General features: G+C 41.2%; 1 protein-coding gene across 6 annotated transcripts in view; it reads left to right on the plus strand.

Annotated features, from left to right (window-relative positions):
* Positions 1 to 589: 589 nt before the first annotated feature.
* The window catches only part of TSC22D2 (TSC22 domain family member 2), a 49,925-nt gene continuing 31,872 nt past the window's right edge, over positions 590 to 18,642 (plus strand). For 3 of the 6 annotated variants that reach the window (XR_005019788.1, XM_036851685.1, XM_036851688.1), the window contains exon 1: positions 1,108 to 3,222. Coding sequence is in view for 5 of the 6 variants with exons in the window: in XM_036851685.1 (XP_036707580.1) it covers positions 1,244 to 3,222 (1,979 nt within the window). In the remaining variant the exon portion in view is untranslated. Of the gene's footprint in view, positions 3,223 to 16,057; positions 16,130 to 17,653; positions 18,242 to 18,642 lie in introns of those variants that run through there. The other 3 variants (XM_036851687.1, XM_036851684.1, XM_036851686.1) reach the window with 3 other exon arrangements.

Below are 18,642 nucleotides of genomic sequence, written 5' to 3' on the forward strand. Positions count from 1 at the left end.
AAGACCTATAGCGCAAAATTTAAATTTAAAAAATTTTTAAATTAAAAAAAAAACCGCTCCCCTTTTTTAACCTTTAGCCCCGCCCATCGCCCCCCCCCCAGCCTCCACGCGAAACTCCGCAGGAAACCGGAGGGGGCGGGGCGGTGACGTCACGACGCCGGTGCGTCACGGAACGGCGGCGGCTGCGGCGCTGGCGGTGGCTGCGGCAGCGGCGGCATTTTAGTCGGCAGCGGCGGCGGTAGCGGGGTTGCTGCTCCTCCCAGCATCCCTGGCGCGGCCATTTCAGCCCCATCTTGGCTGAGGGGAGGGAGCTGCAGCCGCCGCTTCAGCAGTTTGAATTTCAGTTTCTCCAGAGCCTGCGAACCGGTCGCACCGAGGAGGAGCCGAAGAAGCTACCGCCGCTACCTCACACAGCCAGAGCGCCGCCGCTTGCCGGCCCGCCGGCCGCCACCCCTCATTCTCTCAAGAGCCGCGAGGGGAGGCCGAGACCGCCGCCGCCGCCCGCCCGCGGGGGTGGCTCCCCCTGTAAGGGGAGGACCGAGCCGGCTTTCCCCTCCCCCGGAGCGGGTTTCCGCCAGAGACAGTCGACATGTCCCTGGGGCTGAGCTCCGGCTAGAGCCGGGGAGGGAGGGCCGCCCGGCCGCACCGAAGCTCCGCCGCCCGCCCGCGGCTCCCGGCTGAATCAGGAATCCCTGGCTCCGGACTCGCCACTCCTCCTTCTTCCCTCTCGGCGTCCGAGAGCCCAGAGCTGACGCCGGCACTGGCTCGAGGAGCGGGACAGCACCGCCCCTCACGCCGCCGCCGCCGCCTCCTCCCTTTCGCCCTCCCACTCCCACCCCCCAGCCTAGGCCTGCTGACCGCGCGGAGCGCCGAGCTGGACTGACCACGGCGGCCTGGAGACGCGAGGAGGAAGCAGCCGGCCCGCCCCTGGGATCGCGCTTTCGCCGCCACTGGGGGGATTGAATTGAGGTGCCGCGACTGCGGGAGGCGAGAAGGAAGGAGGAGCCGCCGCGCGAGTGAGACGGGGGCAGAGCTGAAGAGACCGACACGGAGAAGGAAACGGGAGGAGGATGTCTCGCGGAGCGGCCGACGCACGGATCAACCCGTGACTCTTACAGCGGCGGGCCTCAGACCCCAGCGCGGACGCGGACTTTGTCTTTGGGGGCCCTGCTCTGCCCTTCCTGGTTTCCGGCAAGATCGCAGAGGAGCCGGCGTGCCTCTCTGCCCTCCAGCCTTCCTCACCATGTCCAAGATGCCGGCCAAGAAGAAGAGCTGCTTCCAGATCACCAGTGTCACCACGGCCCAGGTGGCCACTAGCATCACCGAGGACACCGAGAGCCTGGACGATCCGGACGAGTCACGCACAGAGGACGTCTCCTCCGAGATATTCGACGTTTCTCGGGCCACGGATTACGGCCCCGAGGAGGTCTGCGAGCGCAGCTCCTCCGAAGAGACGCTCAACAATGTTGGGGATGCGGAGACTCCCGGTACCGTCTCCCCCAACCTCGTCCTGGACGGACAGCTGGCGGCCGCGGCGGCCACTCCCGCCAACGGAGGAGGAGCCGCTTCGGCCCGCAGCGTGGCTGGGGCGCTGGCCAGTACCCTAGCGGCGGCCGCCACCTCGGCCCCCTCCCCGGGGGCCCCCGGAGCCCCCCCGGTCGCGGGCCCCTCCGCCGGGCCAGGGACTGCCGCCCCCTCGCAGCCCCCCACCACTTGTAGTTCCCGTTTCCGCGTGATCAAGCTGGACCACGGCAGCGGGGAGCCGTATAGACGCGGCCGATGGACGTGCATGGAATACTATGAGCGGGATTCCGACAGCAGCGTCCTGACGCGGTCCGGGGATTGCATTAGGCACAGCAATACTTTTGATCAGACTGCGGATCGGGACAGCGGCCTGGGCGCCACCGGAGGGTCCGTGGTGGTGGTGGTGGCCTCCATGCCGGGGGCGCACGGACCCGACTCGGGAACTGACAGTTCCTTGACTGCTGTGTCACAGCTACCCCCGTCGGAGAAAATGAGCCAGCCCGCCCCGGCCCCGCCGCAGAGTTTTGGCGTTGGGCAGCCGCAGCCGCAGCCGCCGCCCGTAGGTGGGGCTGTGGCTCCGAGCTCGGCTCCGCTGCCGCCGTTCCCGGGAGCCGCGGCCGGGCCGCCGCAGATGATGGCAGCCCCGCCGCCCAGCCAGCCCCAGGGCGCCGCGCCTGGCTCCGTCCCCTCGGGGCCCAACGGACAGGGCCTGCCGCTGACGAATGTAACCCTGGCGCAGCCCGGCCTGGCCCTGCCTCCGCAGCCCGGCCCGGCCGTGGGCGCTTCTGCCGCGCCGCCGCCCCAGCAGTTCGCGTATCCCCAGGCTCAGATTCCGCCGGGCCATCTGCTGCCCGTCCAGCCCGCCGGCCAGAGTGAGTACCTGCAGCCGCACATGGCCGGCCTGCAGCCGCCCAGCCCGGCGCAGCCCTCGTCCGCGGGCGCCGGAGCGGGCCCCGCCGCGTCGGCCGGCCTCCCCGCGGGCCCCGGCCAGAACGCCTCCTCCACGGGCGCGCAGATTATGGGCGCGGCCTCCCTGCCTGGCGAAGCCGTGGCCCCGGGGCCGGGCCTCGCGCAGGGCGGACCGGCCGCCCCCGGTCAGCCGGCCGGAGTGCCCCCGGCTGCCGTGGGAGGCGCGGCGCAGTCGGGCCTGGTTCCCGCCGGGGCCGGGCAGCCGCAGCCCGCGCCTCCGCCGCAGATGGGCGGCAGCGGCACGCCATCGGCAGTGCCCGGCGGCCCTCACGCCGTGGTGCCCGGAGTTCCGAACGTGCCTGCAGCCGCGCCCGCTCCCAGCGTGCCTAGTGTGTCTACCACTTCTGTTACTATGCCAAATGTACCCGCGCCCTTGGCCCAGGCGCAGCAGCTGAGCAGCCATCCTCCGGTCAGCAGGAGCGGCAGCATCATCCAGCACGTGGGGCTGCCCTTAGCGCCAGGCACGGCCAGTGCACCGACGAGTCTACCGCAGTCTGACCTAAGCCAGTTTCAGACTCAGACCCAGCCTTTAGTCGGGCAAGTTGACGATACTAGAAGAAAATCCGAACCCCTACCTCAACCACCACTTTCTCTCATTGCTGAAACTAAGCCTGTTGTGAAGCCTCCTGTTGCAGATGCCCTGGCAAACCCCCTTCAGTTAACACCTATGAACAGTCTCTCCACCTCTGTATTCAGCATAGCTATTCCTGTTGATGGTGATGAAGACAGGTATGGAAATTTTATTTGAAATATTTGATGGGAATGCTTGACCGGACATTGTAGTTTAGGATGCAACTGTGGGAGATTCTTTTCTCAATTTGAGGCCCTTAATGTTTCTAAATATAAAAGTTAGTTTGTGTTTAGTAAAATTGATTCATCGGTTCTTGAAAAGACATTAATTTTAGATTACTGATGTTAAAAAAGATGTGTAAGGAGAGAATTGGCGTCACAGTTGTTTAGAAGCACTAAATTGGATAGGAATGCAACATCGTTGATTCAAAAGGGCGGATTTTAGTTTAATCCTCTCAATTTAGAAGTGGTGGCTAGTAGGTTATGCCGTGTAGGGTTGTCCCTTTATTAGATATCAATCACACTTGAACACTTAATGGCAGAGTGTTTTGTCAGTGTGAGTTTTGAGACTGAGAGATAAAATTAAACGTTTCCCATTCTGGAAAACCAGAAAGCCCTCTAGTAGAGAAAGAACCACGTAAGGTATCTCCTCCAGTGTATCTGGAAAGGCTGGAGAGAGAATGGTGAGATGTCAGATCCGGCTTTGAAGATCGTATCTTCTTCAGCCCTTTAGTAAAAGAGGATAGAAGGTCAGGAGGCGTCCCAGTGACTTCTTTAAGATGCTTTTTTTTTTTTTTTTTTTTTAAAGCAAAAAGTGTATTGGAAAGATGTTCTTATCTTCCATCAATCTTTTTACTACAGGCAAGGGAGGTAGGAGACTCTTGACAGTAGTGAAAGCTGTAGTTCTTGAAATTAGAGTAATTTTATAGTAAAAGTATAAATGTTAACAATTGGCTCCCTGTATTTAGGGGGGATGCTTTTAAATAGTTTAAGGGAAAATTGGTGTATTGCTATACCAGTTCCAGTACAGTTGATGTTTGGTTATGGTTTAATGAGGATTTTAAGTGGTTTTGAGGAAATGTCACATGAAAATTTGATGTAGTGTGTATAATACAAATGTTTAAAAACTGACTTATTACCAGATATTACATTTAAAAATTACAGAGAAAGTTTCAGGTACTTTACAGTTAGAAATTTATTTTCTGAGGTTTTTGTTTTGAGAGAGGTTAATTTTAGATGTGTTGAAAGAGCAGAACTATTTTTATAGATTTCTTGAATAATTGGTATGTAGACTACAATGAGAGCTGTTAAAGCTTTTTCTTCCTATTTTCTTCTGAGTTCCTTCACATTCTTTTCTTTTTCATTTCGAATTAGCCTTGTATTTTTGTTATATACTTCTGTTGGTTTGAAAAATGCTCACTGAAATTCATCTTCTTTGCCTTTTGTAATTCAAAGTTCATCTTTTTTTTGTAGGTGACTTGTTTGTGGGGAGTCTTTCTTCCATTTGAGAACTCTTAGAGAGTACCACGTGTCCATGAGTGAGCTCAGCTAGCTAGTCATGGAGAAATTTTATATGGATGGGACTACCAAGTAAAGACACTGATTCCACAAGCCACTCAAAAATCCCTCTTTACATTTTCTGCCATATTTCACTTCTCACACGTAGGGGCACACCTGAAATGCCACTTGAGTTTATTTGTTCACCTTTGGTAATAGTCAACATGGTAATAGTCAACAGGCATCTTCCCGTTTCTAGCTGCCAGAAGCCAGTTTTTTGTGATGGGTTCATAAATAACCATTTGCTTACTACCTCTCTGTTCCTGTTCACACTGTATCTCTTCAAGAAATGATGACTGGTTTTCTCAACCCCTCACTACCCCAAAAACACCTGCACACCTATGAATGAAGGATGTGTTTTCTCTCCTCTTCACACCTCTCAGTTTACAGCATTTGTAATTACATTCCCCAGAACTTTTTGGTGACGATATGGTATGAAGCAGAGAGATCTGTTGATAAATGGAAACTCTGGGATGTATTCTTTAGGGTATGACCTCAAAAATGCATTTATTTCTTCTCTTACTTTATTAAAAGAGTTGAATTTCAAGAATCTCATTTCCAAATTTGTGACTATTTGAACTACAGATACTACTGTATCAGTGTTCTTATCAATTGTAACAGTTAATCCAGTGCAGGGGTTTTCATGTGTGTATAGTCCTATTTTAAATGTGGCGCTTCCCTCCCCCACCCAGTCTTTTAAAATCTTCATTGCTTATCAAATGTGCATTTCTAATTTTTGTTATAACTTTTTCATTGGTTTCTAATTTAACATGCCAGTTTCCAAGTTGTAGTCTTACACATTTGACTGTTTTTGTCACTGGACCAACACACCTGGTGAAGGAATAAATCCATTAAGTAGAAATCATTTTGGGGTCTTTTTAAATTTGTTTTTTAATGGAAAGCCTTTGTAAAAGAGAGGGCATTTTTAAAGTTGTATTCTTGAAATTAAGTAACAGTTTTTCCAGGCGTATGTTTAAATTACTGAGATGACTACTTTTGAGGAGATAGTACTAACAAAATCATGATTTTAATGTGATTTTAGGTTGCCTTCTTAAATTAAAATCTTCATACAATTTTATTTGCAGTCATTCAGATGTAAAATAAAGCATATTGGAGTGAGAGGTCTTGAGTAATTATTAATAGGCTGACAAATTTCAGATCCTTAGAAAATATTTGTAAAAAAAGATGTTTACCTTTTAAAAAACCATTAAGACATTAGTAAACACAGTCTATTTTGTTGAGAAAAGGAAGGAAAATGGAAGATTAACAAAAAGATCGGGTGGTTTAAGTTGATATATTAAGCACTCTATCTTGTGATTTTGTTTCCGTCACTTAATACAAGGATCTGTATTGGCTCATTCTGAGACCATTTATTTTAAAGAATCAGACCTTATATACTATCATACCTTTAAAAGGGCTGATGGTTGTGTATACAAAATAATTAAAGTGTTAAATTTCTGAGTTAACATTGCCAATTGACCATATGGTATTAATTAGCATGAAGTTTATATATCATTCTAGTTTATGGTCAGTTGTTGAGATTCTTCAAATTGATTTTGTGTAAACTGGAGGATATAATAATGGTTGAAGATATAGTTCATTAAAAAATGCATAGACACTTTTACAGTGAACGTTACAAAATTTGTTTAAACTACCTACACGCTTAACAGACTCCTATTTGGTAAATAGGGGGAGGTGCAAAATATTACTGGCCCTTTTGGAAAAGGAACACGGTACAGATCATTTTCCATAGATAGCTGACCAATGTGAACTCTGTAGGCCACATGCCAGGAACTCTTATGAATGGCTGCAATTGTGGACTGTCAACTGCAACCAAAAGACTGTTGAAAACCTGATTGTAAGGATCCTCTAGTGGCAGATATCTTTATATCTTGTTAATAGTTTTATTTGTGTAGTTTGCTAATGATTGCTGATAAAATATTATAAGTTGTGAGTGTTAAGTGGTGTGTCATGGTATGTGCTATAAATATAGATTGTGCTTGTACACTTTATATATATCTATATAGACATATGTATGAGATATACATATATACACACTTCTTTTAATGGAGTTTTTTTTCTTTTAACTTGACGTTTAAGAGAGGATTATGTAAATGTATATCAGGAGGCAGAACTGTCACTCTTACTTTGTTTCAAAAATCTATAGGGAACTTCTTAGAACTCTGAAAAAGTCTTACTGCATTTAGTCTTTAAAAATGAAAGCTCCTTAACTTGAATCTGTATTTCTTTGGGAGCTTATGGTTCTTTATCAGTATTGAAGTGTGGAGGTAATTTTGTCTTGCAGCTTTACAGTTGATGCTTAAATCACACGCCAGGTACCATCTTAGGCCTATCTAAGTTAGTAAGGATTTTGTAATCAAAGTGTAGTATCTCCTGTGTATGAGTGACATCATTATTTAGTATAAAAATGATACTGATGCATTCATCAGAGTGCCATGTTGATATGCTTTAGTCATAAACCTGGCTCTAAGTTAAGGAAATTATCATAGATTTCCAGAAAGGCCGATGATCCAAAAGAGCCTGAAATTCCTAAAACCAAGAGTTGTATAAGTGGGAGCATGGCCTTTTTTATTCACAGTGATACACCTTTGTTTAAAATTTTGTGTGAACTAAATTGTATAGGCTGAACATTGGTTAACTTTTTAGAAAATATAAGGGTTTTTATGTGTGTGGGTAAGACACACTCCAAGTAACTAATTTATTAATACTGTCTTTTTCTTGTAAGGGCTGGAGGGTATGTATCTTGAACTAAACTGCCTTTATGAGAAGTCATTTTTGTTTTTTCACAGTATTGGTAGTGGGATATATGCTTTCTTCTTTATGAGAATAAATGTAATACCAATCTATTTGTTCTTTGAGAATTCTGATAGCACTAATTTGGAAATGATAAAACATGATACTGGATTTATGAATCTGGTACTTGGTAATTTAGAATAGAGTTTAGTCTTTCTCAGCACTGAAGGAGGTTGGAAGCAGTCATACTCTATAGAGTCCTCTAGTAACAAAGAGCAGCCCCACCAATCAGATGGTAAAGAAACCAGTGAATCTCTTCCCTGAGGAATGGTTGATAGGGGAGTGTAAAAGGATCTTGACTTTTCTCTCCCGAAATGGTAGAAGCTGGGGGGTTGTGGGAGTAGGGAGTAATGGCAGGTAACCAACACAGAAGTAAAGGTAGTGAAATGACATGAAATATGGTCTCAGAAGGAATAGGAACACATGTTACTAGTGAGGAATAGTGGTCTAATTCCTTCTTTTAATAATTGTTTTAGACCAGTATGTATTTCCTCTTCCAAACAGATACCATTTATTTCTTAATTGCATTACTCTCGAAATACAAGAGAGGCTTTACAAAAACAGGTATGTCTGGTTAAATGTAGCCTGAACCATGATGTTTCTAAGTAATTTTTTATTAATGGGAAGAGCAGATTTTTAATAAATCTTAATTGATGACAGTATTTAAGGGGTCTGTGTAGCGAATTTCCTGAATTGGAATAAATCCTTTAAGTTTGTTTTTTCTTTATACTAAACCAGTAGACTTGTGATTTGAAGCTGTTCTTTTAAATGGTGTAACACAAATTACCGCATCACAAAGAATATGCATGCCTGAATCATTGGTATAATTTAGGCCTTTCCCACAGCAATTCTGTTGGTTTTTTTGGGCTGCATTGGGTCTTGGTTGCTGCGCTGGGGCCCTCTCCAGCTGCTGCGAGCAGAGGCCACTCCTCACCACGGTGCACCGCGGTGGCCTGTCCCGTCGCGGAACACGGGCTCCAGGTGAGCGGGCCTCAGCAGTTGGGACACACGGACTCAGTAGCTGTGGCCTGAGGGCTCCAGAGCACAGCCTCAGCAGCTGTGGCGCAGGGGCCCAGCTGCTCCGCGGCATGTGCAATCCTCCCAGACCAGGGCTCGAACCCGCGTCCCCTGCATTGGCAGGTGGACTCCCAACCACTGCACCACCAGGGAAGCCCTCCCACAGCAATTCTTGAACATACCAGATTGAGATTACTCAATATTTGTTATATTCTTAATCTGGCATTGCTTAGGGTAAAAATTGGGACTCCTCCATAAAGATTTAGGAACAGTAACCAATTTGTATCATTCCTATACATCATTAGGTGACTTTCATAATATAATGTATACACTTCAAACTTGGCTGGTAATATTAAAGGTATATTGATTATCTGCTTTACCTCTAAAAAGTCTGTGCATCATTTCTACTTTTAAATCAGGTGAGTTCAATTTCATATATGCTACTCTAGATTGCTTATCTCTCAAATGTAAAGCCCCAAATCAGATTAAAGTATTTAGTTTTATATCTTTGTACTCAAGCTACCCTTTGTTAAAAAGAATGAACTCACATTCTTTAAGTTGTACATTTATATATGGACAGTTACGTGAAAATTCTGTAGATGATTGAGTTAATAATTTTAATAGTGTTCACCTCGGACATAGACGATTAGTAAATGTCTTGATAATTTATACTCATCAGAGTAGGCAAGACAAATAAGTGAAGTCTGAATGTTAAATTACTTAAAGCCTCCTTTCCTATAAGCTCTTACTATAATTTGACTAAAGAGTATTGACGTATAGAAGAGAAACTACGATTAATGTGTCAATTATTATAAATAATGCTGGTGTGTTTTAAATGTTCTTTGTAAAGGTTTAGGCTATCCATCTTCATTATTACACAAGTAAATTGTTTAATCTGTGCATGAAAGATACCCAAAACAAAGTTTAAGGCCGACTAATTTCTTAAGTAGAATTAGAATTCAGTTTTACTAACAGGTTTTGTAAGTTAAACCAGAACAAATCCATGTTATATGGTCTACCTAACTTTTGAAAACAAAACAAAAGCAAAAAAAGGAGAGGGGGCTCCTGATCAGATAAATCAATAGTGTGTTTAATTATGTACTATAGCATATCATATGAGTAACCATTATAGACAGTGGAGTCAGGCATGCCTGGGCTGAAATTCAACTGTGCCTCATACTTGAGACATTTGACCTTGAGCTAGTTATTTAGCCCTCTAAGCCTTGTTTTCCCATATGAAAAATGGGGATAATACCTACCTTGGAGAGTTTGAGAGGATTAAATGAGGTATGCAAGTGATTTGTGAACAATCATGCATAACCTAAAGCAGTATGTATGGCAAACATACATCACAGAAACATCAATGTTTCAGTGTCTACACTGTTTTCCCAGATCAACTCTTGACATGCTAGAAACCATACCAAGAGTGTTTAGTTTTGATCCAAAAATGTAATTGGATGGCATGGATATAATCACAGAAAAGGAGACATTGTTTCAGGCCAGAAAACTCGTGATGTAGTTAAGTGGTACAGCAAATTGTGTTCTAATCCTGGCTCTTCCACCATTTAGCTGATTTCTTTGGTCAAGTCATTTAACTTTTTTGGTTTTCCTCATTGGTAAAATTAGAATTTGAGCCTTTGGTCAGATTTTAAGATTCCCTGAGTATGAGTCCATACACAGACATGTTTCATGAGAGAGCTGCCAACTTAAACCTTCCTCTTGGTCAAACCCTTTTCCTGCCCCCAGACTATTGTGTGACAAAAAATGAAGTTTGCAAATACTCCTTAAGTAGGTTGAATGCCCAGGAAAACATTTCAAGTGGCAATATGTGAATCATTCAGCTTTCTTTGTGGTTTCTGAGTAGTAAGTACTGGGATACAGAAATAAAACTATCCTTCCCTCCAAGATCTCCGGCTATATGAAAATAATTACGATTTGAAGTTGCATACTTTGATATACATTACAGGCTGTGATGGAGTAAATTTAAGTTATTAATGGGAGCAATTTAGGACATCAGGTCAGATTTGTGTGGGGAGGAAGTAATTAGACTGATTTCTGTTTAAAATTAACTTACTCTCTGCATAGGCAATACATTTATACAGTTCAAAATTCAAAATATATGAATATAAATTGAAAGCCATTCTGCTACCTCTGTCCTCCAGCCACCCAATTTCTGTCCTCAGGAGCAACCCATTATTACTTTTGCTTTCTTCTGAAGCTAACTCTAGAGTTGAATCTTAAGAGTCATTCAGATTAGGTCACTGATGAGAGAAGCAGATGATTTTCCAAGTAGAAGGAGAAGGCAGTTTTGTGTAACAATATGGAAGAGTGAGAATATGTCAGATTTGGAACATGATGTGATTAATTTGACAGTGATCAGAGTGAAGGGTTTAAATGTCACGGAGAGAAATGGAAATTTTTATCATTTAAGTCTATGGTTGCTGTTAAGGTGTTTCTTGAAGCTTTTATTGTTAAAGTAGTATGTATCTTGGAACCGTTTCAATACGCTTTTTAGTGATTATTGTATTTTTAATTAAAATCTTGTGGTACAGTTGTGTATAAGGAAATCCTGGGGGAGCTCTGAATCCCAGAGGTGGAATTCTCCAATGGAATGTACTAAATAGCTTGGTATACCTGGCTCTAAGTTTATGAATTCTGTTTGCCTCAGTAGTACCTTAATAATGATGAAATATTTGGTATATGTTAAGATACTGTACCAAAAGTTGATCTTTATACAGCATATTTGGAAATCATAACCCTATGTTAAACACAGACCAGGCTTAATTGTTTTAGACCGTATGTATACATAATCTCATTTTATCTTTTCAGTAACTGTAATGAGTGTTTTTCTCCCCTTTTTTATGGATTAAGGAAACTGAGGCGCTGAGGATTTGAGTCACACAGCTATTAAGTCACACAAGGCCTAAGGTCAGATTCAGGCCTTCTGACTCCAAAGCCAGTGCTCTTGGATATTCCTGGAGTTAGTTTTGTTTTATTACTTTCCTGACTGTAAGATAGGATGCAGGAAAAGCTTCTGTTGCCCTGATCTGTTGTGTTGTAACCCTTTACCTAAAGGATATTTTTTAAATCATTTAAAATCCGTAGATGATAATGTTGGAGATGGCCCTTATTCCTCGGCTTACTGTATTTCCCTGGTTTCTATTTAGAGATTTCTGAAGTTGAGTTTTGACATAAGAGAAGGAGGAGGTATTTGCTGAGGGAGGGCTCATGTACCTCATTCCTTAAGCTTCAACAGTTTTTTAGCTTAGTTTTGAGGTAGAATATATACGTATGTTTTTCCTCGCTATTATAGTTACCCTACACAGATAGTATCTTAGTTTAGCAGGTAGACATATGTCACATTTAAGTTACTTTCTCATGTACTACTTTCATGTACTTGGTGATTATCATGACAGACTGTTCAGTATATAAAGTCAGAGAGAAAAGAAGTATTTTGTTCGTTGGTTTTGAAAATTTTCTACAAATAGGAAAACAGTGTTTTAGGTGAGTCTTCCTAAGAAGTGCTTGATTGGCTTTAGTTTAGTAGCTTACATTGACATCAAATATGTTGTTAGAGAACTGTTTCAAATTTTAAATTTTATTTCTTGAGCAGAAGAGAATTTGTGACCAAAGCTGCATAAAATTCAATATTTCTAACACATTTTTAATATCATTTGCCTCTTGGTGCCTTCAGATTTCATAGACTGTAAACTTGAAATTATCCCCATTAACAGTGTTTTCCATGAACTCTTAATTTCCTCAATTTTATGCCATTCCAAAACAGAGAAGTCTTTGATGATCAGGCCCTTCAGTATTTACAGATGGCTCTTTTGAAGTTCTTGATCAACTAGGTTTCACAGACGTGACTCCTTTAATCTGTGCTGCTAATCAATGTTTTGAGACTAATTGTTGCTATTTGTGAAAAATCAGTTTATGGATAACATCCCAGCTTAAGTATTCCAGAAACGAAAAATTTCATATTTTATAATAAGACTATCTAAATGTTTATCCTTGGAATCTCAAGTATTTAAAATTTTTTATACTACATAGATTGTATAACTCCATATGGCTTATTCATTTTGAATATATATGTAAAACGGAATTGTTAACTGCCAGTTTTTGCAACCTAAGTGTATTTGTTGACATGTTCTAAAGACTTTAAGTCCGTTTATAGTACTGTGTTTTATTTCACAGTTATTTTTCTCACCCCCAAGATACACGACTAACTGCAGATATGTTCTCTTTTCACTTCTACATTTGACCTATGAGAAACATTTCGTTATTAGTATCTATGCTGTAAAAATTCTGGAGTTTCATAACTAAAGTCATGTGACTTTATTTAAAACCAATTTATTTGGCATTTGAATTTGATTCAAATTAAATATATATGTATATATTTTTCCAAAATCAGGGGATCTGAAGTTCTTCTAAAGAATATCTCCCTTAAAAATATATTGTAAATGTTCTTTAATGAATTTTGAATTCTAGACTTGCAGAATAACTTCCAAGTTTACTCTTTGTTATTTTCTTGTATTTACTATCTTCCTCTTTGTGTCACTCTGTTTATTTTAAACCCAAAGTCTCCAAACAGACCTGTGTGAATAGCAGACTTATTCCCATATGGTCTTGGGTGAGCCTGGTAAAAATGCCAAATTGAGTTTTCAGTTGGTTTAGTTGGCTTTCATTTAATTCGGCAGACTGATTTTCTAAGTACAGTGAAAAAAAGGGGCCTGGCAAATATATCTTGAGAGGATACAAGCTGTTAAATAAACCATAGTTAGCAACCTCTTAATTCTTTCTTGATATTCGTAGGTCCAATCAGTGCCTTTAATTGCCTTAGACCTAGTCAGGAGAAAAGTAGAGAAACAGTTAAAAGAACAGAAAGGAGTTGAAGTAGGGGAAGCAAAAAGAAGTACACACACTGAAGACTCCTAATTAATCAAACAGTTGCTTTGGTGACATACTGGCATCTAGTGTCTATCTGCCTTTCCCAGATTTGGATCGTCTAAAAGATACCCTACTGGTTAAAATTTAAAATGCCTTCTAGAAAATATTTTTTTTTTACAATTCAGTAGATTAATGTATGTCTTCTTAAAATTTTATTTATTTATTTATTTTTGGCTGTGTTGGGTCTTCGTTGCTCCATGCAGGCTTTCTCTAGTTGTGGCGAGCGGGGGCTACTCTTTGTTGCGGAGCACAGGCTCTAGGCACGCAGGCTTCAGTAGTTGTGGTGCACGGGCTTAGTTGCTCCGTGGCATGTGGGATCTTCCCAGACCAGGGCTCGAACCCGTGTCCCCTGCATTGGCAGGCAGATTCTTAACCACTGCGCCACCAGGGAAGTCCCCAGTATGTGTCTTTTAAGTTTTGTTTGTTTGTTTATGTATTTATTTATTTTTGGCTGTGTTGTGTCTTCATTGCTGTGCGCGGGCTTTGTCTAGTGGCGAGCCGGGGCTACTCTTCATTGCGGTGCATGGCCTTCTCATTGCAGTGTCTTCTCTTGTTGCTGAGCATGGTCTCTAGGCGCATGGGCTTCAGTAGTTGAACTCGGGCTCAGTAGTTGTGGCTCGTGGGCTCTAGAGCGCAGGCTCAGTAGTTGTGGCGCACGGGCTTAGTTGCTCCGCAGCATGTGGGATCTTCCCGGACCAGGGCTCAAACCCGTGTCCCCTGCATTGGCAGGCGGATTCTTAACCACTGCGCCACCAGGGAAGTCCTGATAATATATGTCTTGATGTCCTATGAGTTTTGAAATCATGGAATTCTGTTGAGTGAGTATTTTATTTGATGATCATTGATACTTGATTGCTATTCCAGTTGAAGTTGGAAATAGTTTTCTTATTGTACTAATAATACTGCAGACTCTCCTAAGGCACTAGTTAGGGTCTCAGAATTGCCATGTTGTATCTGAACCTCATTTTGACGATAAAGATAATAACTGTCATTTATTGAGCATTGACTAAATGCCAGGAGCACTAGTTACCTATTACCCTGCAAGGCTAGATGGTAATATCACCATTTAACTGATGGAGACAGACCTAGAGAGGTTAAAATTTAACTCTGTTATATGCTTAGCATAGTGGTTTAAGAGCATAAACCCTGGGACCAGATTGCCACTTAACTAGCTCTGTGACATTGGGCAAGTTACTTCTGTCTGACCCAGTTTCCTTATCTGTGAGATGGGAATAATAATAGCACCTAGCTCTTAGGGCTGTTGTAGTATTGAGTTAATAAATGTAAAGCACTTAGAATAGTGCTATATATAGTGGTATATAATAAGCACTTATATTCTTAGCTTGCTACTGTTATTCTGCTACAGCACCAGTCAGGAATTTTAGAAGTGATGTGGCAAGTTTTTGTTGACTCCCTATTGTATGGGTTGGGAGTGGCGGAGACCATGGAAATATGCTGAGGTGGAGACAGAACTGTTAGAGAGCAGATTTGTCAAAAGGTTAGTCTCCTGAGAACTTCTGAGATGTGAGGTGAAACCAGCATGCTGAGAGCTTGCCCCATTAAGATTCTATAGTTATAGCCCTAGGGAATGTGTCTCCAGGGAAGAGTAGAAATGGATGGTGGTAATGGTGTATAAGCTCTTACCCCTTAAAGGGGCACTGTACAAATGCAAGAAGTTAGAAGGCGGCCCTGCAATTGCAGCGCCATTTTTTGCCTTAACCCAGAGAAACCACCCATAAATAAATGAATTCTGAAGGTGGAAATTGTGTCAAGTCCAACCCAGAAAAGGACTCATTGGTCACCATCAAATCCTGTCAAATAGGTCCTATGAAGAATTTTCATATCATGAAGCTATTGTTTAACTAATTTTACATGAATACTGTACCTGAGAACAGCTTTGTTAAATTTATAAAGGCATTGATACAGAGTAGTTGTTGATTTAGGCTATGAACTGGTCACATTCGTATGTATGTAAATGTATATACACACACACAACTGGGTGCTAGTTAGTATTTCATTTTATCTGTATTACGCCTTTTTTTTTTTTAAACATCTTTATTGAAGTATAATTGCCTTACAATGGTGTGTTAGCTTCTGCTTTATAACAAAGTGAATCAGTTATACACATACAATATGTTCCCATATCTCTTCCCTCTTGCATCTCCCTCCCTCCCACCCTCCCCATCCCACCCCTCTAGGTGGTCACAATACGCCTTTTTTTTTAGAACTGTGATCCTGAATTGTTGTTAGGGTCTGCTGGATTTTGTCCAGTTTTTAAATTTCTTTCGAAATGTTTTTAATCAAGCTTATGTGGGGTTTTTTTTTCCTTTTATTAAAGCAGTTGCATTGTATTAGAAATCTAAAGTCTTTTTTTAATTTTTTGGGAAATGAGTTTATTTTATTTTTTTAATTTTTATTGGAGTATAGTTGCTTTACAATGTTGTGTTAGTTTCTACTGTACAGCAAAGTGGATCAGCTATACGTGTACATATATCCCCTCTTTTTTGGATTTCCTTCCCGTTTAGGTCACCACAGAGCATTGAGTAGAGTTCCCTGTGCCATACAGTAGGTTCTCATTAGTTTTCCATCTTTTTTTGAAAAGTAGTGATTTTACTGTACTTTCTCAACTGCTTTTCCATTTGATTCTTGGATCTCACAGGAATCCTTCAACTGCTTTCTTCCAAGCGTTCCATTTGAACACGATTCAGGAATCAAAGAACCTCTGGGATAGGTATGAATACTTTCATATGGAATGCATACATGCAAAAGTGTATGCATGAACTGCTTTGCACTGTAATGGTTTCTCATCATTAAAACTGATCTTTATTATTTTAGGAGGGGGGAAAATCACATGGTATCTAGCATGGGACAAAGCAGCAAAATAAACCAAAAGGACAAACTATATTTTAAATAGAATATAGACATACTTTCCTTTTTACTGCACTTAAAAGTGTGTTTTTTGAAGGACTTTTTCTATTGGATTTTATTACATGAAATATCCCCTTACCCATGTGTATTTAATGTAAAAACATATTTTATAAAATAAACTACCTACAGTTATTTTAATTTTGTGCCATTTTATATGATTTCTCTGTAAAAGCCGTAGTGACTCAAAGCAAAATGTTATTTCATATTAAGAAATTGGAGGAGGGAAAAGACTAAGGTATCAAAGTAGTAGTCATTGTTTAATTCTCGGCAAGAAAATTTAACCTTAGGCTTGTTTGCTAGAATTCACCAGATCTGCATTACTGTTTTATAAACCCCTAAAACAGTTTGTTTTCTCACAGAAATGTTGTATAAATTTTATTTTTAATTTTTTAAAATATAGACTGAAGTCTTGGAGTTCATGTATGGCAACAGATACTTTGGTTTATCTTTCTGCTTAATACACATTTTAAGTAGTATATGCTCTGTTCATTTATTTTGCTGAATATTATTAGCACTCCATCATTCTGTGTCTAATTAATAGAAGTTGAGTGCAAACAATGTTTTTAAAACTTACACAAAGCTTTGTTAGATTCTTTTAACTCTGCCTGGCAGCGCATTTGTGTCCTTTGGCATATTTTGGATAACACTCCTGGACTCAACTGCATCTCTTTCATTAGAATAGCGTATTGCTATGTGCATGTACATGTCATGTGAAGACATGGTCTACATTGCTCAGAAATGATAACAGTGTTTTAATTCTTAGGCTTGATTTACTGTATCACTCAAGAAATTTTCTAACAAACTGTCTTTTTGGTGATATGTTCCTTACTTAACTTAAAAATGTTTTTAAATGGTTACTTGTAGAACAAGAAGTTTTAAAATGTATAGTGCTATGTTTATAAATTCAATTTTTAAATTGTATAGCTGTAGCAATATAAATTGAGACATAAATGTAAATTGTGGCATGAAACAAGCATGAAGTTTTAATCATTCAAATGGCTTACCAGATGTAGCCAGGGTGAGTACTTTGGGGTGTACTTTATACTTTTCCCTTATAAAAAGGAAAAATAGCACTCTTTAGAAATGTTATAAAATAGTTTTTAGATATATGGTAATTTATTTCAAATAGCTAACTTTCATGAGCTACCATGACATCAATATGAATAATACCTATCATTTTCATCAAAACAATGTAGAAAGTTTTGAGCTTTATTTTTTATAATTTGGATCTAATTAAAAGATTTCTTTTCATTATAAAGCAGCCGTAGAAGTTGCCTGCTCATCATTTGTTACAGCTAAATACTCCTTATCTGTTTTCTTTTTTTAGATACCAGAAACGTTTAAGGTATCAGAAATCAGGCAAGCTGCTTTATCTATAGTTTCTCATGGGTTGAAAATATTTTCTCTTCTCCTTGGAGCCTCTTGTCCAGAACCAAAGAATTTTAACAGATACTTGGATACTTGTCTATAGTGTGTTAGTGCCAAAATATAATCAGAAGTTATATTCTATACCAGCCATTCTTCACTGTAAGTTGGCATGTTGGTACCAAGGTGACAAGCCCAACGCAGTAGAAACTGACTAGTGGCTTCCTTTTAGCTTTTCAACTAGCTTAATTAATTTTCAGTTGAGAATAGCAGTAGTGGCTGGCCTTTTTAGTTCTAACCATCTACAACTTCAGTTGGCAGGTATCTGCAAACTTTTTAATAGGTTATGAGCTAATAAAGTATTGTGGGACTGTTTATTCTTTTTCTTCACAGACAGGGTTTGAAGATTAATGTGTGTTAAGCTTTGAAAAATATCTCACCAAGCTGCCTTGTTCATTTTTGACTATTATAAATTTAAGATTTTTTTAATATTATTAATAATTTGGCAATTATCAGTATTTTTCAAGGATGATTCTATTAAATAGAACCATTCAGAGATTTAAGGGACTATAAATTCCTTACATTATCTACTTAAGAGGTATAAATTTGCCTATCAATGTGGATATATACCATATTTCAGGCTCCTGTTTATGAAATCTTAGAAATCATTTTCAGTAGGGGCAGCTTTTAAGCCCTGTGCCAATTTTTATTAAACCTGCCCTAGATAGCTGAAGATTCTTGGTTTTTGCCTTACTTGAAAGACTGGTATCTTTTTTTCCCAGAATTCTTTCAGCAGACTACTTTTAATCAAAATATAAGTAACTAATATACCTTCCTCACATTGACTTAGAGCTCTCTAATGGCCCCTTTGTTTTCTCCACTATTTAAATTAGAGTTAGCAAGTTGAGAAGCTTTCCCTCAGTCTGCTTCTGCCTATATTTAGATATTCTC

The sequence above is a fragment of the Balaenoptera musculus genome, chromosome 4 (assembly GCF_009873245.2).
Source record: "Balaenoptera musculus isolate JJ_BM4_2016_0621 chromosome 4, mBalMus1.pri.v3, whole genome shotgun sequence".
Taxonomy (NCBI): Eukaryota; Metazoa; Chordata; class Mammalia; order Artiodactyla; family Balaenopteridae; genus Balaenoptera; species Balaenoptera musculus.